Raw genomic sequence first — 22145 nt, 5'->3', positions numbered from 1 at the left:
GGAAATGTCCGATTTTTGAGATAACTTTTGGTTCTACGTCCTTTTTAGACTTACCACTCGTTCTTCATTATACGTCATTAATTTGAAGATAAAAAAAGCTACGGGTTTTGCAGTAGAATGATCCTGGTGAAAAGTTTGACTGCAATGGCAACGGAGAAGTTACTGCTGAAAACATCAGGTCAGCAATTCTTGGATGGTGTCGATTATATGTATCGCGTGGGGTTATCACCTGATCGATTGTCAGTCATGGAAACAACCAGTGGTAAATTCATCTTGCAGTTTCATTCACGATGCGATCTTCGTCCGTTCGCTGTACGCATTTTTTTTTGTTTTCTACTTTTTTTTTGTTTTTTTTGTTTTCTGAATTGTTCCGATCGACGTCTTTTGTAAATCCCAGTTTGCTTTTTTCGACAAAGGATAACATTGCAAAATTACCATCATCTGTTGTTTTTCTGCGGCAACAGAAAACATAAGCATAAATTCTTTTTGCGTTCACACATAAATCTTTCTGCGCTTCCAGCAAACGAGTTTTTTTCCTTTTTACAGTTCATTTCAGGCTAATTATCCCACTTTTCAACGGTTACTTCGTGGTATAGTTCACATTAGAGCATGGCGAATCCAGTCTATCGAATTTTTAAATGTTGATTTCAAGATAGTCGATATTCCTGAAGTTGAACGTACGCTAGAAGTGAGTTTCATCATTTTAGTGCATAAACTAATATTGTTTATTTACAGATTGACGATTTTTTATAACTAGAAGAGTGATTATATCACTTATCAGCTTCAATAATTATGATTAGAAAACTCAAGCCCTTAACTACATGTAAGGAGTCCCACAATTATGAGCAATACCATCTGGTAATGTCTGAATCTTGTTCAGGGAATCCCATAACAATACCACATTCTTTTACTTCATTACATAAGACATGAAATACGAGAAGCTCCAGAATTCAGATTTTTGCTAAAATCTCAGTTTTTATAATTTTATTTTCAGAGGCTGGAAGTGAATTTGGTGCTGCTGCGCAACTGTACATATAACACAATCATGAAATCATCCCATGCATATCAAGTTTTGTTGGCACTTAATCGAAATAAAAAATGCATTGTTTGCGAGTACGGTGATGACAGGTAAGCATGGATCTTTCCTCCATTTCAAAGGTTCATTTTCATGAATCCTACCAAATTCTAGAATAACATCTTTGAAGTACGTCTTCATTATTACGAACGTCTTCATTATTACGGAGTTGGTCATTTTGACTTCACTTCAGTTTTTTCTCCAGCTTTTCTTTTGAATTTTATTAATATTCCTAATATACTTATGCTTTCTTGATGTTGTGGTGCATTCAGAAAAAGCTGAAATGAAGTCAAAATGATCGATTGCGTAATAATGGAGATGTACTTCAGACATGTGTATCTAAACTTTGGTTCTGAATTTTCATTCATGTTTACTTTCAGTTCTCTTTTATCCTTCTGACTTTTTAGAATTTTTAATAAATCATAGCATCATTTTACTATTACCTTCCATCCATTTTTCATTTCATCTTTTTTGAATTAAGAATAAACGGCTCTCAATTAATTTCCTTATTTTGCCTGATTAATAAATGAAGAGGCACCAATGAATTGAAGAACTAGTTTATCCCTGCTGCAGTATTTTTGTGCCTTTGTGATTCCAGGTTAAAAGATCGAGTTTTGCGTGGATATCAACGTCATTCCTTAAACAATAATAATGTGCCTGGGTTGAACGCTGCACCAGTTGCATATAATTGAAAACTATTAATTATTCAATACGTCATGACGCAACACAATAATTCTACACTTTTCATCTGATTTTTATCAATTTATGGTTAATTATGTGACTTTTATTCCACGTCTTCTTTTTTCAAATCATCACTTATTTATGAAATCCACAGAAATTTAGGAATGAGTCCTGGATGACTACCAAAATTCTAGGAAAATATCACTGCAAGGTATGGCTATGAAATAGAAGAATTAAAGAGGTTACAATGGGAGATTAATTGTATCCTAGTAAGACAGCATACCATAAGAGCACCTTATGATATTGAGCTTTTTAGTACTTCAATTTTTAATAATTCACCAACTTTTTTGTTCATTGTAACAAAGTAGTAATAAAATCTTATTCATTAATTTTTATGACATTAGGGCATTATTGTTCCAACTGTTCCAAATAAAATTAGAGTTTCCACTTCATCCCCCCTTAATGGATCAATAGCATATTACTATCATAGTTGAAATTGCGAGATTACTTCTGCCCTGGAAATGTCATAAAAATTCAGTAGAGCTGTTGTAGCTCTTACAAAAATGTTATTAAAAATATTTTCCATCATTTCTACGAGTTTGCATCTTTCAGTTTTCCCTTGTTGAGAGTTCGTCCTTGGCGTTTTTTTTTTTCGTTTTGGCTACGTTATGAGCCTTCCGATTTTTTCCTCTTTCGCTTGAATTGTATGGAGCAGTCTTTTGTGATATCTCAAGCTTATTTTTAGTCTCCATTTTAATTAATTTATTCCAGATTATTTTTTTATTTTTTGTCAAAGACAGTTATGTGGCATATTTTTTTCGAAAAATTTTTGGTGTATGAAGTTTTTGGATGACTTAAAGAAAACTTTGCGATAAATTGGTTTTAGTTCAGGCAGATCAGATTTAAACGGCGGAGAATTTTGATTTCTTTGACCATTCTCGAAGGATTAACACGGTTAAAACTTGGAGTTTTGGTGTCTATGGTATGGTTGAAGCAAATCAAATAGAAATAGCTTTGCAATTTTATTCAAATCAAGTACAAGAGAAAGACGAGTGTTTCTCTTTAATGATTAATGTCAGCGTTATTAATTAACAGATTTACTGGAAATGAGCATTTGTTAGAAGTGAACATGAACTGAAAAACTGGACGTTTTTGCAGATTTCACAAATAAATTTTCAACAGCATGCTGTTTGCAATTAGTTAATTTATTCATTTATTTTTTAAGACATTATTTTACTGATTATTGTGCATTATGTCGTCTGCTTGTATCAATTTTCCTGTTCTTAAATTTTATAGACAGAGCAGAGTATTCCCAGAATCATTCACATTGTTTTCGTGTATTGCTTTGGGAAAAATTTGTATTTGATGAGATTTTAATGGTATGATTAATGATAAAGATATTCCGGCAAAGGAGCAACTGCTGAGAACACGCAGTAGGTGGAAGGCATCTGTGGTCATTATCAGCAATCATGTTATTATACGATTGAAATTGTGATTGAGGAGTGAATGCAAAAATAAAGAAAAAAAAAGAGATGGAGTCTCTATTTGCTCTTAAATCTGTACCATCTACGTATGCTATTAATACTAACATTTGCCGTTTCATATGGATGCTTTTCAGTCTTTGCTGTCTGTGATCGTTGAGTATATTTCTTAAACAAAGGTTTGTAATTTTATTTCGCTCATTTTTTCTGTTTTGCCTTCTTTGTCAATAATCCCGTTACTTATTGTGAGTTCATGGTATGGGAATAAACTGTAGGCATTGATTGTTTGCTTTGGACCTTAAGGAGACTAACAAAAACTTATGTAATAACAATCCTATATTGGAAATTGAAATTGGAGAGAGCATGTGGTAATGAAATTCCCGAGAAGTATATTGCCGCAATTTCCACTAAAGTCATGGAGTGAAGTAACATTATCTCATGAAAAATTTATTTTTGCAGCACTCGAAACTTAGCAACTAGGTCAAAGAAGTTTCTTTAAGGCGCTGAGTTGCAAGAATATGCCACTAAATGCCGAGAACTTATTTTTCATTTGGACTATTGTATTATAAGTAGTTCAACCTTATCGGAACATTTTTATAGGGTCATTTGTGAATAGCAATCCATGTTGATAGCAACTTTTTGTCAGTTTTCTTCTTAGCACTACTGTAAGACCACGAATACACTCCCCGAAATTATGCGTTTCCTTCACATACAGATTGTTGATTTGATTTTTGACGATTCACTGGTGACTATTGTAATAAACACATCCTAGCTTTGAGATGTCTTGCAACATGTGTAACCTCGTTTTGAAATGTAGTGGTCTTGATTTGGGCTGATTCTGATGGCGGTTAATAACAGTATCATTGCGAATTATATTATTTATTAATTCCAGTATGCCATTTCAGTCAAGTGATCTTAATAGGGATAACGCATTTACTGGTAATTCGCCATTCGATCGCAATTTAGGATGCTTTCGTTGCTGTCGAATGGATCAAACGAGTTCAGTATGCAACGTGCAAATCTGTCCATCGGAGGAAATAATAAATTCAACAGAAGAACCTTTCATTGTATGTTCTTAATTTTTGATTCTTACAGATTTATACAAAATAGGATAAAAATTTAAGAAATATCACCTTAACTCTGACAAAAATTCAGTAATCCGTCTGATTTTTACCATGCTTCTGAATCAGCCTCGCTAAAGTTCCTTAATATTCACCACCAGTATCGAAAGTTCGATTGCTTAACGGACTTTTGTCATGGTAAAACTAATATTTCCTGTAAGCTAACCTAATACATTACTCTATACACCACTTCAGGACCGAAACACTTCACTACTGTGTCAAAAATGCTGTAAGGAATATGATACCGCACTTTGCTTAGAATAGGTCATTTTTTAATAGGATTACATTCTCTGAAATCATCATCAGCCATATTCGCAATCTCTTTGTTTCATTTCAAATTTTTAAAAACTTCTTTCTTTTCGTTTTACGAGCAAGAAATTTAAGCTTACAAGCCATACACTTGCTATGAACTGATCATAGAGCGATTTTCAGTCTCATTCCTCGCTGCTTTTAAATCGTCCTTCCCGAATAATCTTTGGAGTAAATGTCTTTGTTTCCATCATTTTACCATACCTCCTTATATTCCCAATTAATTTTCCATCCCTTTAATTACTTCACTAATTCATAATTTTTAAGTAAAGTGGCTTTCAGGAATCTTATATATGCATTAGGAATGATCAGAAAATTAATGCATAATAAACACTTCAAAATAGTTCACTAAATCCCGTTTAATGGACAACTGATTCTAACGGAAATAATAAAAACGAAACGAGACCTTTGTTCACTTTAAATCATCTTGAAAATATAGCAAGCAAGCCATTTTTCAAGTCCAGAAAGTAATCCTTTGCAATTTGTAGTCTTGAACAATTTATGCTGCTTGCCTGTCAAGTCTTAGTAGAATTTCACCTGGATTAGAGAATTCTATTTGATATAATCAACGATATCATTTATAAAAGGTAGGCCTAGATGGGAGGACACGTTTCAGGTCTCACCGACGATAGCTGGACATTATTTAGATCCTAAATTATAAATAACTACTTGTGAAACGTTGTAAAAGGACGCTGAAAGTACGTGCTATTTGATGGAGGCAATATGCTGGAGATCAGGGCTAAGAAAAAAGGGCCGAATCTCCACGTCCACATACGCATAACGATGAATGGAGTTTCAAGAGTCTTCATCTTTAGTATCCCCTTGCCTTCAGCTGAAGTATTTTATGAAAATCGCAGGATGTAATCTGTTTCTTTTTCAGTATTTCACTGAAACCATTTCGTAATCCGGTATGTTTTGTATTTTCGGGAATTTCCCGAAAGAAATACACGATTAAAGTCGAAAATCCTTTTCGTCGGCTATTCGCAAGAAAGGGTATTTTAACTTTGTTAACACATCTTGAGAAATAATCAAATTTTCACGATTTTTTAACGAATCCGAACTTTTTAAAGTTAATATCAAATTCACCTCTCTTAATATTCCAGCGCTGAATAACTGTATCATTTCTTATAGCGAAGAACCACAAAGTGACAGAAAGATCCTGTTAAGTTGCAAAATTGTATTTTCATCATAATAAGTGACTTGGAATTGAAATATCAATATGTATCACAATAACCAGAATATGTAACACACGGGAAAATATCAAAATTTCAATAAATCAGTAATGCGACATTCTAGATGAAGACAGGTCTGATTTCAGTAATTTGGAATGCTCAGACATCAGCGACATTAATGTGGGAAGGGACAATCATATAGACTCATTTTTCTTTTATTCCTTTTTATCTTCTAACCCCTATTTTTGTTCTCGCTCTTCTTTCAACTGATTTGCAGTAATGTATGATGCAGCTGCTGTTAGAAAGAATTTTTGCTACAAGTTAGAAGAGGTGTTGATGTATCCAATAATTTAATTCTAAAAGAAATGACAAGTGAACGCTTGAAAAAAGGAACAATCCGGATTTCTTCTATGAGCCGAAAAGTGCAGTAAGAATAGACCCAAAAAACAATATGTTACTACGGATAGTTCGGAAAAGTTCGTCCACAAGAAATGATTAACGGTGAGGTATAAATACTGTATGGATCACAGAAGAATCAGAAATCTGAATCTAACTTGAAACTTTTTCCTTCTTCGCTACATAGAACACCAGCTTTCTGGTATTCGCTGACACGTTTTTCAAAAAAATTAGTTTTGGCTTCGATCGATATACGCTCCATGAAATCAAATGGATTATCCGAATAGTACATCTGAAATATCACAACTACAGATTAGGAAACCTACAGGAAGCTGGTTTTATAATTTTAAAGAAACTAACGAAGAAACCTTTAACAGCTATAGTTTCACAATTTTTATCATTTAAAACTGTTCATGAGAAATTACCTTTGCACAATGGAGTTCTGTTAGTAAATGATCAGCTACATATTCAATATATTGACACATCAACTTGCAGTTTATGCCGATCAGGTCAACCGGTAATGCTTCCGTTAAGTATTCCTAAATTTCAAACAAGCTAAATCGTTGTTAAATGCGGTCTATGGTAAGCGTCATTTTCGGAAAAAAAAGAGTTGGGAAGGTAATTTGCGTCATTTGCCAATGGAAAGTTAAAAGATATAAGGACAAATAAATCGATTCACCTTTTCAATATCAACCGCTTCGCGAATAATCTGGTAAATTCTTTCCTCTGAAGGCTTATTTTTAATATAAGTGTACAAGAGACAGGCAAAATCACGATGCAAGCCCTAAAAATGAAAATTAACATCTCTTGAATTCATTTTTTCTTTTTTTTTTGAGAAAATTCTCGATTAATTCATCTTCAATGTTTTAGATAAGCATCTTCGTATTTGAAACGACTGACATTGAGCTTATTATATCCGACCTCGAATTTGCTGAAATCCGGCAATTAGAGGAATGGGCGCTTTGGTTTCATCAATAATCTGGACTACTTTCTCCTAATCGACCAAAACTATCCTAATCAATTATCTACTGTTAAATATTTACACATAATCTACCTCATCTCTTGAAATCAGCTCGTTGCTATGCGTCAAACCAGGCATCAAACCGCGCTTTTTCAACCAAAATATTGCAGCAAAGCTTCCAGAGAAGAATATTCCTAAATAAGATGTTTCTATAATATCGAAAAGATAGAACCAATGTGATGGGAGATAACTGCTTTAACAAAAAAGTAGGGTACTAACCCTCAACAGCAGCAAAGGCTATCAGTCGTTCCGCATAGGGGGCTTTTATATCAGCAATCCAACATAATGCCCAATCAGCTTTCTTCTTGACGAATTCGAATTCATAAATTGCATTGAATAAGAGAGACCTTAAAAAAAGAATAGATAATTTTTGTAGCTGATCTCATCATTAACTTATCAAAGCAAATATGCCAATGTTTCCTTGTACCCCAAAAATACTACAACCCCGAATAAAAATTGCTTTTTGCATTTGGAGGTGCAAAAGGCTTAGTCAAAACCCAGTTTCGCATCGGTGCAAAGCAGTAAAGCAGTGTCTAATGCGATCAGATTTATTTGAAAAGAGTGTAGTATGTAACTCTGGTATATTTTAAAAACCTATGTAGAGATAAAATTATCACGCAAACAGGAATCAAACTGGTCGGTAAAAGACGTGCTTTTGTTTTTGATCACGAATGTAGGTATCAATCATTTTGGAGTACATTTCAGAATGGACGTTCTCGATCATAATTTGAAAACCATAAAAAAAACGTGCTTCTGGTACCTGAACTTCTTGCGAGAAACGATTTACCTAAAATAAATCGAACAGAAGGGATGCAAAAAGTTGCCTTGAAAAAATTGTAACGAAATAAAAAAACTGTGACTAGTTGAAAAACTCAAACCTTCATATTTCACGGAATCTTCGCTTACGAACCTTTTGAAGTGGTTCCAGTAGTTTAAATTAGAAACTCACCAAATTTTCGTTAACGATACCATCTGAGGCGGCAAAAAACGCTAAAACTCTTGAGATGAAATGACGCTCTCCATCATTCAAATTTTCCCAGTCACGGTAATCCTTGCTGAGATCAACCTGAAATTAGATTGCATGTACTCTCGGGGAAAAAATATTTATCATAATAGGATCGAAACCTAATGCTTCGGAACTTTATTTCCAGAGGAATGTTATGGCTGAACTCACTACTAATCATAATTATATCAACTGACCTCATCAACAGTCCAAAATGATGCCAAGGCCTTCTTATAAAAATCCCAAATATCATGAAATTTGATGGGAAATATAACAAAACGATTTGGATTTTCGGCCAACAAAATCTCTCCATTCGATTCACATCTTGAAGTTGTAATGGCTCTTTCAGGAGCACCACTTGGTGGTCCCGACTAAAATTATGGTGAAATTTATCCGTATGTTTCATAAAAATAAAAACTTTCGAAATTCTGAATGCACACAAAACTTCAAAGATCAATATCACGGTTATTTATGAAATTCAGACCTTCTGACTCGTTAAGTTCTCCTTCACGCTTAATAAATCGTTACAGTTAACATTAACTTCTTCGAGTGGCATTGTTAGTAGTAACAGCTGCTATTATACAGCTGAAATCCTGAAAAACGAGGAGGTGTTTAAAAATTTTCCGAAAAAGGATGGCTCTATATATCTATATAGAAATAAGTCCGTGAACAAAGGGATAACGTCGAAAGAGATTTATTTTCAAGTAAATCGGCAACCACACATAAATTAGGATTATTGAGGCACACCGAAGATTTAACCACAAATTTTTTATTAATTCTTCGAAGATTACCAAACTTCTCGGTTTTATTTGGACCATAAAAACAATCTCTCGCTACTTATGCATATTCATAGTTTGATGACTGCAAGGACACCCTCAGTTTGTTTACCATTTTAATTTATGTTAATTAAAAGATTATCTTAGTGATTCCTGAGTAGCAATAAACAGCATATATTTTTTTTCAAAACAGTGCCCTAGATAAATTTGTGCGGGATTAAGCAACATATGAACAGAGAAATTTGGATTTGAAAAAATAAAGTTAAAAAAAAGTTTCCCAATTAATGTCATCCTATGACCACTTCTAGACGTAACGAAGTATGAAAAGAACCAAGTGCACATGCATACCTTACAAAAGTCCGAAGAATGACTCCTTCCAGAATGCGCACCACACACTCACAAACTTCAATTACATTTCCAGTTCAAATACGTGGGGAATTTCGCGCCTTCTGGCCGTAGTTGGCCGAGAACGTTGCCAACATAAAATTCAGACTCTATAAAGAGTAGTGTAAATTTCGGACCCTCAAGAATGAAATGCAATTTTTTCCTCTGTTTTAAAGATTGTGTTGATACTATTCCATTCACGTCATTGTAGTGGGAAAAGTGAGTTAGTCAGGCGCTACTATCCCCATTGTTGTCGGTAGTGGAGTGAAGATTAGGCAATCCATTCCAGATTCGTAATATAGTAAATTAACTGTAAAAGAGGTGTTGCAGTATTGAAAGGGAATAGTTAAGATGATATGTCAAAAATGATCAAAAAAGCTCCCATAAATATGTGCTGATCGCTTGATGTGATGGAAGTAACGAGATGAGGGAAGATACGACTAGCCAAGTGAGATGTTGCTAGTAATTTTCAGGTATAGGCGATATGACAGGACTAATGAGACAAAACTAGCGTATATTTTAATTTGACTGGACAATAAATCCTCAACAAGTGCATGGGACATTTTTTACCTGACGCAAATACTCACTGGCACTCATTCTGTTTGTGACCCCATTTTTGTTGATCATTTTTATTCATCGTAATTCTTACTCCCAAACAAATTGCTATTCGAAAATTTGCGGTGTCTGAAAGCAATTGAATGGAATCTCTTGCTTATTATGAGATAGATGCTTATTATGATAATAGAGATTATTATGAGATAGATAAATAACAAGCAGTAGTTTACACTTGTCGTTTAAACTACTTTTCTTCTCAGAAAAATGTTTGACAACCACTTCTTGTTGTTTATGAACATTTTTTAGCCATGAAGCACACACACAAAAAACATGAAATTCCCAACAAGTTTGAATCCATTTTTATTATGCATAGAGCATACATTTACAAACATATATTAAGAATCCATGAAATGAAGTAACAATTCTAAAATTTTCTTGGTATAAAATGGAGAGGAACTTTCGGCCCCTTCTCTTCCTAATTTAAATCATATCATCAATTAATATGAGTTCAAACCCTTTCCCTCTAACCTTACATCAAATTTGATCACACAAAAGCCAAAGTCACGAAATATGAGCTGTTTGGTAAATTATCGCTTTCCCTACGAAATCTGTTGGCAATATGGCGATAATGAAAGTTGACTCTTACAGGGTGCTGATAACTTTTTTTGCTCGAATTAAGTGTTATTGTCATCCGATTTACATGAGAGGAATGATAACAGCGATTATACTTTGAGAATCTTGAGTGGCTTTAGCATAATACATATAAGGAGTTCTGTTGTGGTGCACATAATAAATGCCATATATGTTTCCATTAATAAGCGATAATGAAAGCTAAAAAAGTTTCAGGACATTAAGAAATAAACAGTATCACATTTTGATAAAGGCCAGAAAGAAATAAAGTCAGTAAACCGATGATTAGAAAGCATAAAGATTTATAATAATGTTCAACTGCGGCATTTTTAAACAACATTCAAACCAAAATTCTTCAACTTCCCGATTTTTCAGCGGTCAGTAACTTCACAATATTAGTCAAAAGTTCATTATCTGATGCTTGAATAAGGCTTACAATCGCACTGTTATTAAAGCAACGCTGCAGTAACCGTTTGCCTTCGCAATCAATCCCCTTACATGGCACAGTAAACTGAAATTATTGCTCATTGTAATAAGATGCTAATGATACCAAAAATAAACTTCTAAAAAACTATCGTTTACCTCTTTATTAGATCTCCAAAGCAATTACCATTTATCACACAAACCTAATGGAGATCCCAGGTAGTTTTTTTCTTTTGTCGCCATTCAGTCTTTCATACAAAAGCATACATGTGTCATATATGAAAAATAGAACCGAAAAGTACCTCGTGGAAATATACGTTTCTATTATAACTTTTGCCGTGCTTGATATGAACAGGCTTTAAACCCACCCTTTCTATTAGACAGTACTAAACAGTACTTTAAACCTACTTTTTCTGTTAAATAACATTGATCAACGTCATTCATTAAAGGCTGTGATGACTTTCCTTCCGTATCTTTTTCAACATCCTTCAAAGTGTATCTATTAAGAAAACAAATTGTATGAAAATAATACATCAGTTACAGTATGATTTTGTTTTTAACTTTGCTGAAAATCAGTTCATTTTTTTGTATGAAATGAAGCTTAATAATTGAAACTTCGTAATGAGTATGTTACAGTTGCTTACCGGCAAAATAATCAGTTTAGGAAAAAATATCTATAAAAAACGAACAAATAAAAATACTTAAGTTACTTGAAATGAAAATGCAACCGAACTTACGACAATCTGCGGGATTTCAACCGAATGAAGTATGAAACGTGTTTTTTTGTTTCTTTTATCTTCTCGCACCCAAACAATTGTTATACCTTCATTCTTTGGATTCATCAGTGGTCGTTTTTCGAGCGGTATTTCAATAAAACCGAATACAGCTGATTTTAGAGCGCTTAGCTCTTGTTCGAAAAAGCCACATGCCTCAAACTGAAGTTGGAAAACTTTTAAATACTCGAAAAATCATCAGATTATAGATTTAAACAAATAGGTTAAACAATTTTTTCCCCATTAATTCGGACTTTAGCGAATGACGGATGAATCTAAAGATATCTAACATAGCTATAGATGGCACATTAAAATGTGGATCAAATGAAGCTGTCATACATTCAAGGTCTTCTTGAATCTAATCACTTCTCAAGTTATTGAAAAAAGAGATATGTGCACTTACCGCATAATCATTGGAAGTTGGAACTGCACGAATCTGCGTCAAAAGTGGATTAGTTATCGAGTTCCAGGTTTTGATTCTGAAGTCCGGCTTACCAGCAGGACTACACGCTGTGAACTTAACCCATGTCCCAGGGACAAGCTTGTCCCATCCTTTTTGTGAACTGCAGTCGAAACGAATTTCCAAGCAAAGGTAATCGGATGCTAGAAGCAAGCCGTCACCCAAAACCAAGCCATCACTCGACAGTTCTGCCTAAAATCATGCTGCGGTAAATCTTTAACATACTCTAATTTATTAATGCATATGAAATTACTGCGTAATGGACTTTGTTAGTCGTCAATTCAACGAGTGATCGTTGCTGAGAAACATACTATGATGTAATAAGGATAGAACATTACGGCTTGTCCAATTTATTTAGTAATTCCGACCCGCCAAAACAACTACATTAAGAGACTTGAAAAATCAACTTCTTATTTTATAAACAAAGAATGTTTTTAATGTAAAAATAAGATAAACTCCTACATAGCCATTATTCATAACTGCATTCGCTTTCTTTGTTGCCACGTCCGAAAGATCTTTTATTGCAAAACAACTCAAACGACTAGGACCTGTATATGCCACATATACGCATACGGGTCCATATGGATTTTGACTTAATAGTACAGGTAGCAAAAGTCGATCAGCATCATGGATCAACCCCAGATCCTTACCTTTGCTCCATAAATGTCCCATCGGCAAATTTGATCCCCAGTTGGCGTAAATTTCCAACTAAAATGATATAATTTCTGGAATGATAAATTATTTAAGCTTGTTTTACCCTAGATCATGGAATAAGAGCTCACGGCGCAGTTCAAGTTTTCATGACTACTGTGATTTCAAACATATTTTGCCTGAAGCATATTTTTTTTCAAGTTCGCCTGGTCTACTTTGCTTTCAAGTCATTTATCAAGAATATATTGAGGAAAAAATCTAATAGAAAACAGTCACCAACTATACGGAATACAAAAAACCTAGGAAAATCATGTCGACTAGTCATATATCTTCTATCCTGGCGTGTAGGTAATTTTTTCGGTGACCAGCTACGCTCTTTCTCATGTGAGGAATACTAAAAAAGGAGAAAAAAAAGAAAAAAGAACCAAAAATTGTGATCCAAATTCGAATGGTTTCGTTTTGAATTGTTTCTCCAAACGACGATATGACCGAACCACATATAATTGTAAAGGAATACTGTAATAAGCGTTAAACTGTATACAGCTGCCAACGGGAGTATGTCGTCCACGTTTAACGTAAGCCAACGCGATTTTCACGTCTGGATATTGTCTACTATAAACATTTCGCTCGCCAACCAATACACCTTGCACATTGTATATCTGCAACGCGATGAAAACATTAAACATGGAATCTAATAATGCACGAATTCTTATTACTAGTCATAATTGTGCACTCAAAGGATTCTTGTGGAGTCTACTATGTACCGCAAAGTTCTACATTACTGCCGCAGTGGTTTGCAACATTTATTATTTCTACTGTTCAAGACCCTGGCTAATCACTTTTCAGCTGTTAAACTCTTTGTATCTTTTTATTTTCCTCCAAATAAAATTTGCTTTGGCATTTACCAAACTTTTAACCCTTTTCTCCAGTTTCTGGATTAAAAAACTCTTGAGGAAAATCAGAAAGAAATGATATATTTTCCAAATTAAGATGATACCAAGAAACGATCTCATATTTCTCTGCATTAATCCCAGGCAGGTTTTATGCCCTAATTCCCAACGATTTTAGCCGGAAAATAATTTTAAAAAAATCGACTACAGAATTAAATTTTTCGAAAGACAAAAGTTCAAAATTCAGTGCACAAGCAACAACAATATTTGACCGGCACTACTCAATTTTCATCGAAATGAGAACAAATTTCGTACGCTGAAAGCATACAAGTTGAAGAAAAATAATTCTAGCTCGTTACGACTCTATGACAGTCATGGCTGCTAACAGATATTATATTTACCGCTTCGAAATTATAAATTTTTTTGACCAACTGTTTTTCTTTTTTTGAAATTGTTTCTTATAAATTGTTTCAAACTGATTTTTAGAATCATGAGTGTTTTAAGCCAGAATAGCCAAAGCGAAATGAACTTCATATTGCTTGTTCTCGAACTCTCCCTCACCAGCCTCCTTGATTTTAGTTATTTCTTGCTAACACCCCATTAATATTTTACGATTAATGTGACACAGAATGTCTGTGAATAAAATACTGAAGACTTTCGCAAAAGCGTAACATGATGATATTGAAATAAAAAAAATAAACTAAAATAGTATGGATTCCTACAAAATATCAAAAGTAAAACAATCATGAATGATTGATTCATCGTCAATACAACCATGATGTGGAAAGATTCATAATAAGTAGTTTTGCCTCTTTCTAGTTTGGCTTCATTCTACAGTTGTACATTGGATATGATAAATAAAATTTTAGCAAAGAGCAAAGAATTGAGAATTTTCAGTCTTTAATTTCCTTCCCAACAGAAAAGTGATGATTAACACCAAACACTGTGAGTAGATGAAACAAATGAAAAAAACACCTCGATGGGATATAATGCTTGAGGATTGCCTTCCCTCGAATCTGAATCACTCTCATCAGTATCGTTGCTGATCACGGTAACAAAGCGAGGATCTTCATGATTCCAAGGCTAAAAATCGTATTCTGATAATTTTTTTAGTAAAGTTCTCCAACAAATCTCGCAGTTTCCATATGCTTGGTAACTGTAATGCTTCTAATTTGACTTCATTCTACAGCAACACATCGTACACGGGAAGCAAAATTTTAGTAAATAGCAGAGAACTGAGAATTTCCACTCTTTAATTTTCTTGTCGCTAAGTATAAGATTGTAATATAAGCAATTATTTAGAACTAACAACTCTTGAACCTTTATTAATAAAAAACTGCTGGTTTTAAAATTCAGAAAGTAGTGAATATTGTTGCTAATATTCCAAAAGTTGGACCTCAAATTGCTAAACATAAGTTATATTGTTGATTTGTAAACAAGGATCAAAGCTCACCGCTTCATTAACTAGATCCTGCTCCTCCGATACATCAATATATTCATCAACCTCAACATTCAAAGATGATATTCGCGTTACTTCCACGGAAATCCAGCAGCTCAAAAATTTTAGACGTAGAGAAGCAGAATTTAAACGCTGATCAAAACTGAACACTTCTTGTTTGTAAAACACATTCCACTAAATTTAGGACTATCGTATAGCCAAATACTACTTCATAAAAATGAGCTTTTTAATAAATTTATTTTTAAGGGTTACCGGTATGCGACATCAACAAGAAAGCAGTTTCTCAATTCTGGATCAACTCGAACTTTACCGAACAATTCACAGTAACATTCATTCTCCCATCCACGAGTTAATGGTGGGAAGACACACTTCGATTCAATCTGTAATGATCACGTTATCAAAAATAAAATCAGCTAAATCCATTCTATTCGACAAGTCCAAAAAATAATCACTTTATTTGGATTCATTACACTGTAGTAAGCGATGCCCTAAACCTCGTTCTATGAATTAATAATATATCATCCTTAATCCGACTTCCAATGAATTTTACGACCCCAACATAATCTAGAAGACCGGATATATGACGAATGCAGTTTCCATTCACTATTGCCTCTACTACAGGAGAACTTCATGCAAAGCATTGAAATAGTGCAGAAAAAAGTCAACCAACTGAAACACAAAAATTACCATATTGTCGTAGAAACAAAGCAGTGAAATCCGCACTAGAATATTCAACATTAAATCCACTTACTAATTCACTTTCACATTCACAAAAATCAAATGGAGCACGATTTAAACCCACCAAAACCAAACAGAAAAAAGTAAAAGTAAAAAAACAAACAAACAAAAATTAATGGATAAACAAAATCGCTTACTTAATAACAGAAAAATAAGTAAATAAACAGAAAAGGCAATACTCTGCGCATAAGCACGCATCTCACCAACAAAAGCATACTTACAGCCACTAAGAATACCAGATAACATAACAAAATTGATAGAAACATACATCAAGGAAAATAAAAAAAACACCAGAATATTCAAAAGATAAAAAAAACAAAAGGTATGGCAAAGTAAAAAAAACTATCAAAACAAAATCACAATTTATTCTAGACTGAAAACATGAAGTTATTCACGAAATAAGTCTACAAGTAGTGAATTTCCGTATTTTATTAGACAGTTCTTACCTGCAGATGGTCGCCAATGCTGCGACAAGAATTCAATGGATATGTCTTCACATACTTCTCAATGCAACCTTCTACAATATCTCTTGCTTCAAATTCAATCCAGTCACCGAACATAAGGGATTTATTTCTTTCAGCCTGAAATATTCTTCAACTATTAGCCAGTTTCTAGTAACATTTATTCATTCCAATTTTAGACATTCGAAAATATGAGTTTCCACTTGATAAGTCTTTCTTTTTAGTGTTAAAAGATTCATAAAGTTCGAAAACTGTTCCATAAGAAAAGCAAAAACGAAGTTATAAGCCAGAAGCTAGAAAAGTGGAAAAATGTATGAATAAAATTCAAACCAATCACTTTGTCGAGATCTTTACGTTCCTGTCTGGTCAGTTTTGCTCTATTTGATACTGGGACTCGTTTAATGAATAGAAGAGGAATCTTTTCCTCCACATAAACGACATGCATTATTTCTGTTTCGTTGAGTGGTGGAGTAACAACGACACCATACATCCTTGAAATACCACCCTGTTCAGCCAGATAATATTTTATCCAAATAACAGTTTAATTTTAAAAAACTTAAATAATGCCTGATGGATGAACACAGAGTTCAACATTCCAATTCCCAAGTCATATGAATTAGCTTTTCTTTAGGAATTCCTTTTTTTAACTCACAGGTACCATCCATATATCTTGCCGCACAGAAGGATTTCAAAGTAATGTGGAAACATGAGCTTGTCTGAAGCTGCCTTTACAGAGGATTTAAGAAAAATTGGAGAATTACTAAACAATGCGGACAATATACTGTTTCACCCACTTATTTCAATCAGAATGCACACTTCAGCAAGGTTCATCTCTTAATTCCGCCTCTTTTAGTTTTTAGATAATTGCTAGTTAGTCCAGTCTCATCACCCCATTTTATTCGATTCTATAAAAGGACAACGTAAAGAATCAACACAACCCAGTAAAATAATATTAGAAAATACATCTACTGATAATAACTGATAATTCACTGCATTTAAAGAAAAAAATTACGTAACAAATAAAAAATCATAGAAGTAATGATAAAATCTAAAGCATCTTGCAAATAGCTAACAATTGTGTAATTTAGCTAATAAGTATAAGCTTAACTCAATGTAGTTTTCAAACCCTTCAGGCTTTTCCGGATCCGGAATAAGACATGAACGATACACGAATATAACACATCGTAAGACCTATAAAATGCTCTTTGCCGAGATGAATAACAGACTCCACACTGCAATGTCACATATGGTTATTTTGCCCACATTTCCTGCACGCGATGCTCATGACATACTTACGTGGATCACGTAAAGTATACGGATTTTGTAAAGATAAGCGGCAGTATGAGACCAGGCTGATTGAGAGAGGGCAGAGATGACTGAGAACTTGTTGAAGATAACAGCATAGATTAAGATAGGGTCGGTGACAAAAGAAGTTGTCGAGGAACGGTGGAGATTGATAGAAATGGCGAAGCAATGTGTTGTATGGGTTGAGAAAAATGTATGACAGTGATTGAAGACAACATTTTTTAGCGAGAGCATTGGTCGATTTCGAAATTGGTAGCGTTGAATTCTGCGCCTGGTAAATTTATTGGTCACTTTGATGGCTTGTTGACGTACGTTTGAAGCGTATGTGCAGAAAGGATGACATCAATGATAGAAGGCGATCCACATGAAGTTGAGCACGTAGAAGATGATCGTTTTCGAGGGGAAGGTAAGATCATCGATGAACAAGACCGAGAAGAACATTTTGTCAAACCATTGCATACTTATTACTGCCGCTGTGGACAGGTACGTACTTCATATCCTTCCTTGTAAGCATAGTAGAGTGACAGTTCTGTTGTAGTCGGAAATGTACCAGAAGAGTGTTCAGTATCATATAAGGATATTTGAACCTTGAAAGGGCTAATGTGTGCATATGGTTCATCCAAGGCTCAGGGAAGAAAAGGCCAGTTAGCGAATCTCTACGACAAGTTATGGTAGAAAAGGAGCAGTCGCTTGTCTGGTCATTCTGTTGATATGTAAGTTCAGGTAAATTATTACTGGTTGTTCGTTTGTCATTCTGATGAGTTACTCAACAATCATGTTATAGATAGCGATGATAACAGATACACTGTTAACAAGGATGCCCTTACGGCGGCGCGATCGGTCACGCATTATTGATCCCGCACGTACGGAAGCTAAAACATTTGGTGTTAATGGTGACACTGTTTACGTACGAAGGTGAACCTTTTATTGGAAATCCGTACATTATTTTGAGATTTCCCGGACCTATTTTCTTGATTTCTTGCCGAAGGAATGTACTAATTTCCGGAAAATAATATCGAAATAATCGGGAATAACCTCATCTTGTCCTTGGATTTTTGTCTTCCCTGCTGCTTACTCTAGCATTGAAAAAAGCGGTATTCTAATTTTGCTTTGCTTATTGTGCAGTTACCATAATATGAGTGTAGCTTGGATTCATACAATTCACTTATATTAAGTAATGATATATAAAGTATTGCTCATTGCCTTGATATCTAAATTTCAATCTATTTTCAGACGAGAAGGACTGGAGCAGCAGTATAGAAAAAATTGTCATAAGTGTGGGATTCCACTTTTCTACTACCATCCGTTCAACTTTAAAAATTACCTTTTTATATTTGATAATGCTGTACGATCTGCACAGCAGATTGGTGGTCTTAAACTTGCAAATGAGGAGCAACCCGTTAAAAAAGTCAGTAAACATATTTTTCTTAGCCGTCTAGATTTCTCCTTGCCGTAATCAGTTGACTTGTAATTGTCACATTTTTATAATTATTCTAATACATGTCCTTATAGTTCTGTTTCAGGTAATCATGACGAAACATGTAAAAAATCAGGGGAAGGTTGGTTCAGTCACTGTTTCTACGGTCGAAGAAGCAGAGGATGAACTGGAGGCGGTAAGCAACACACTAATTTTAAATGAGTTAAAGAATTGGAAGAGTGTTAGACTAATTTTTTACATTTCCAAAAGCGATGGAACAGTTTGTTTGATCATATAAGCATTTTTTTAAGAATTTGCCTTCGTACGATGCATTGTATTCTTTCTGTAGTGCTTTTACACACTACGTTTTGATATTAGCATATGATATCCGTCTATTCTTTGGCAAAGCATAGACAAAAGTATATAAAAAAGTATATAAAGTATAGACGGTCCAGATCCCAAACTTCACAACATTGAGTGTGTCTTTTAATTTCGCTTTCTTCTCCCTCAAGTGCCACACCAAATTAGGTTTTCAGTCGGGTTTGCGAAAGTTAATCACATGACCCACATTTTTGCAAAAGTTTTTCATGATTAGTAGCAGTAATTAACAGATTATGTGTGTCATTTCTTGTGCAAGTTAAACCGCAATTTATTCTAGCGAGAAATAGCAGAATCATATACACTGAATGCCCGCATGATTGAATATCAAATGAAGAGGAAAGGAATGTTGAAGAATCAAGTTTCGGAAGAGTTAATTGAGGCGAAGAAAAGGCGAGATGAGAGCAAGCGAGGGACGTTGTTATGATGCATTAAGTATGTATATTTTTCTCAGTTATTATGATTTCTTCGGAAATAATAATGCCAGAATGGTAAATCAGATTATCGAATTTCCTGAAAGATCATAGTTTTGCTTCTGTTAAATATGTATGCTGAAATTTCCATCACTTTATCATTTGCACGAATCTGTGCGGGATCTGTAACTCAGTGAGTTCTGTTAAGTATCCTTTTTATTAAACTATGTACACAACTTTTGGATTAAAAGTTCGGTTAAAATTTAGAATTCATTTAAACTGAGGCCAGAGAATTTTTCTGCTTGGTATCTTCCAGTTCTTGACCTTTTCTTCCTTTTTTTAACTTTTTTGGATCGTAATCACTTCCAATGGGAAATTCGATAATTTTGTCGCATATAGATACTGATATTTTGTGTTTGGAATGTGGCAAGTCATGCGATAAATCCCTCCTTAAAATTGTTTTCATTTCTTGCAGTTGTTTAGAAGACATTGTTCGTAGCGATTGTATCTGAAACCACACTTTTTTAATTTTTGCACTGTTTGTCAAATTTTATCTGTTTCAAATTTCAAAAAACCAACAATTCATCTCACTGTTGCGGTGATTTTCTCGTTTTAACTCAAAAGAATGAACATTTTACAGTTGTCATTATTTTCATGTTTCTCGACTGTAGGCAATGAATGTGATCTCTTAATAAATGAAAAGTTGTTTACACTATTTGCAATGAATTTAGGTGGAGTTCCGAAAGGTAAAACATCAGGAATGCGGAAAATGAAGTGAACCTCACAACAAGAATTAACATGTTTGGTTGCTTCTTTTTAAAAATCCTTTATCATGTTCCGGGTGTAATTCCCATGCTTTGGTAGAAGGAGTATACTTGTGGAACACTCATATTTTTCAACCCAAAAAAGATCAAAGTCTAACTGATTTGTAATGAGATTGTACAATAATTGTGATAGAAGTGATGCATACCTGTTTTGCTGCTATAACTACTACGTCTTCAGGCATTTCGAGTTCATAATCATAAACAATGTTTTGGTCGACATTACTATGAACAAGTAGTTCAACCTATAACAATAACTGTTAGCAGTTTTAGTATTGGTGATAATAGTAATGGCATTGATATATAAGATAGGTTGTAGACCAGCATAACGTAGTCTTAAAGTGTTTTCCAGTTATACTGATTTCCAGAACAGACCAGCATAACGTAGTCTTAAAGTGTTTTCCAGTTATACTGATTTCCAGAACACTTACGAAACCATTTTTCTCCATGCTTGCCAACATCCAATATCTCAGCATAGATTTTGATGCAACTGGATGACGATTCACTTCTCTGACAAAAAGTGGTTGACGTGTTATTTATAAACAGTTTGAAATCAAGTAAGCTAAGCTAGTTATTTAATAACTTTTCCTTTCAACTCATTTTGAGGATGTCTAGTACCTTTTTTCGGAAGTTTTGCTGGAGAAATTTGTTAATAACGTCGGGAGAATTCTTAATGATTTCGAAAATTTTCACACGTGATGTTTTTTTAGCACTGGAAATGTTTATTTCCTCAAATTTGAACTCTGTAAATTCAATTCCGGATTTTCAGAATATCATGTTCGAGACAATTACAAAGTTTACTTGATAGTATCTCCTGGACGTAAGTGAATAGCAGCGAGGCCCCAACATTTAGTTGAAGCTACTTGAAGTCGTTCTCGAGCATCATATGACACTGATAATCCTAACAAGTCGCTCTCATCTGGCGGTATCAATTCTCTCGCGTGGACACACACCTGTCAACACCGAGAATAGATAATATAACAGTGAGTTAATCATAAATTAAAAGGAATGCAGTAAGCAGATTAGTAAAGCGTAACTTGTTTGGTTACAGCATTTCTCAAGAGTCACACTCTCTCTCTTTTTCTGAAAGATCTTTATTCAATCTATTGCTTCAGTATATTCACAAACACCCATCTCAGGAACCCTTTATATGGAGAACCCACAAATCACTATTTATGATTCTCATTTCGCATAATCAGCACAAATCCAATTCCCACTTTTATGGTCTACAAACTGATCAACAAATCATGGTTTAATCTATGATCTATAGGCGCTGACATCTGTTACTTCTCCTCATCTGATGAGAAATTTAAATTAAACAAAAGGAATGTTAAAGTCATTTCAATAAATGT

The 22145-nt window shown here is 34.2% G+C and overlaps 5 protein-coding genes across 5 annotated transcripts in view; 2 read left to right on the top strand and 3 right to left on the bottom strand.

The window, feature by feature from the left end:
- LOAG_16535 (hypothetical protein) overlaps positions 1 to 1906 on the top strand; it is a 2402-nt gene extending 496 nt beyond the window's left edge. Inside the window, exons 2-5 of the mRNA XM_020449189.1 lie at positions 114 to 312; positions 557 to 688; positions 995 to 1128; positions 1674 to 1906. Of these exons, the coding sequence (XP_020307309.1) occupies positions 114 to 312; positions 557 to 688; positions 995 to 1128; positions 1674 to 1767 (559 nt within the window). The 3' untranslated portion in view covers positions 1768 to 1906. The remainder of the gene's footprint in view (positions 1 to 113; positions 313 to 556; positions 689 to 994; positions 1129 to 1673) is intronic.
- Positions 1907 to 5951: 4045 nt separating this feature from the next.
- Positions 5952 to 10038, bottom strand: LOAG_04964 (ribonucleoside-diphosphate reductase). Its single transcript, XM_020446725.1, has 11 exons — positions 9990 to 10038; positions 9384 to 9529; positions 8744 to 8852; positions 8457 to 8630; positions 8206 to 8322; positions 7910 to 8043; positions 7476 to 7603; positions 7290 to 7390; positions 6915 to 7019; positions 6661 to 6774; positions 5952 to 6527 (listed from the first exon to the last, which is right to left on the bottom strand). The coding sequence occupies exons 3-11, from the start codon at positions 8813 to 8815 to the stop codon at positions 6375 to 6377; spliced, it is 1098 nt and encodes a 365-aa protein (XP_020302968.1). The 5' UTR covers positions 8816 to 8852; positions 9384 to 9529; positions 9990 to 10038; the 3' UTR covers positions 5952 to 6374.
- A 588-nt stretch (positions 10039 to 10626) lies between these two features.
- Positions 10627 to 17351, bottom strand: LOAG_04961 (hypothetical protein). The gene is made up of 12 exons (XM_020446724.1): positions 17254 to 17351; positions 16797 to 16950; positions 16445 to 16579; positions 15513 to 15640; positions 15255 to 15354; positions 14777 to 14884; positions 13337 to 13570; positions 12723 to 12968; positions 12204 to 12452; positions 11765 to 11962; positions 11436 to 11513; positions 10627 to 11115 (listed from the first exon to the last, which is right to left on the bottom strand). The coding sequence occupies exons 2-12, from the start codon at positions 16947 to 16949 to the stop codon at positions 10960 to 10962; spliced, it is 1785 nt and encodes a 594-aa protein (XP_020302967.1). The 5' UTR covers position 16950; positions 17254 to 17351; the 3' UTR covers positions 10627 to 10959.
- Positions 17352 to 17900: 549 nt separating this feature from the next.
- Positions 17901 to 20162, top strand: LOAG_04959 (hypothetical protein). The gene is made up of 5 exons (XM_003140500.2): positions 17901 to 18247; positions 18549 to 18679; positions 18998 to 19172; positions 19288 to 19377; positions 19840 to 20162. The coding sequence occupies exons 1-5, from the start codon at positions 18101 to 18103 to the stop codon at positions 19984 to 19986; spliced, it is 690 nt and encodes a 229-aa protein (XP_003140548.1). The 5' UTR covers positions 17901 to 18100; the 3' UTR covers positions 19987 to 20162.
- A 10-nt stretch (positions 20163 to 20172) lies between these two features.
- Positions 20173 to 22145, bottom strand: part of LOAG_16534 (hypothetical protein) — a gene marked incomplete at its 5' end in the record, with an annotated part of 4050 nt that continues 2077 nt past the window's right edge. Inside the window, 3 exons of the mRNA XM_020449188.1 lie at positions 20173 to 20480; positions 20943 to 21038; positions 21225 to 21303. Coding sequence (XP_020307308.1) covers positions 20247 to 20480; positions 20943 to 21038; positions 21225 to 21303 — 409 coding nt within the window. The 3' untranslated portion in view covers positions 20173 to 20246. The remainder of the gene's footprint in view (positions 20481 to 20942; positions 21039 to 21224; positions 21304 to 22145) is intronic.

Source organism: Loa loa (genome assembly GCF_000183805.2).
Source record: "Loa loa unplaced genomic scaffold supercont3.7, whole genome shotgun sequence".
In the NCBI taxonomy this organism is placed as follows: Eukaryota; Metazoa; Nematoda; class Chromadorea; order Rhabditida; family Onchocercidae; genus Loa; species Loa loa.
This window is presented reverse-complemented; position numbering and strand designations above follow the sequence as displayed.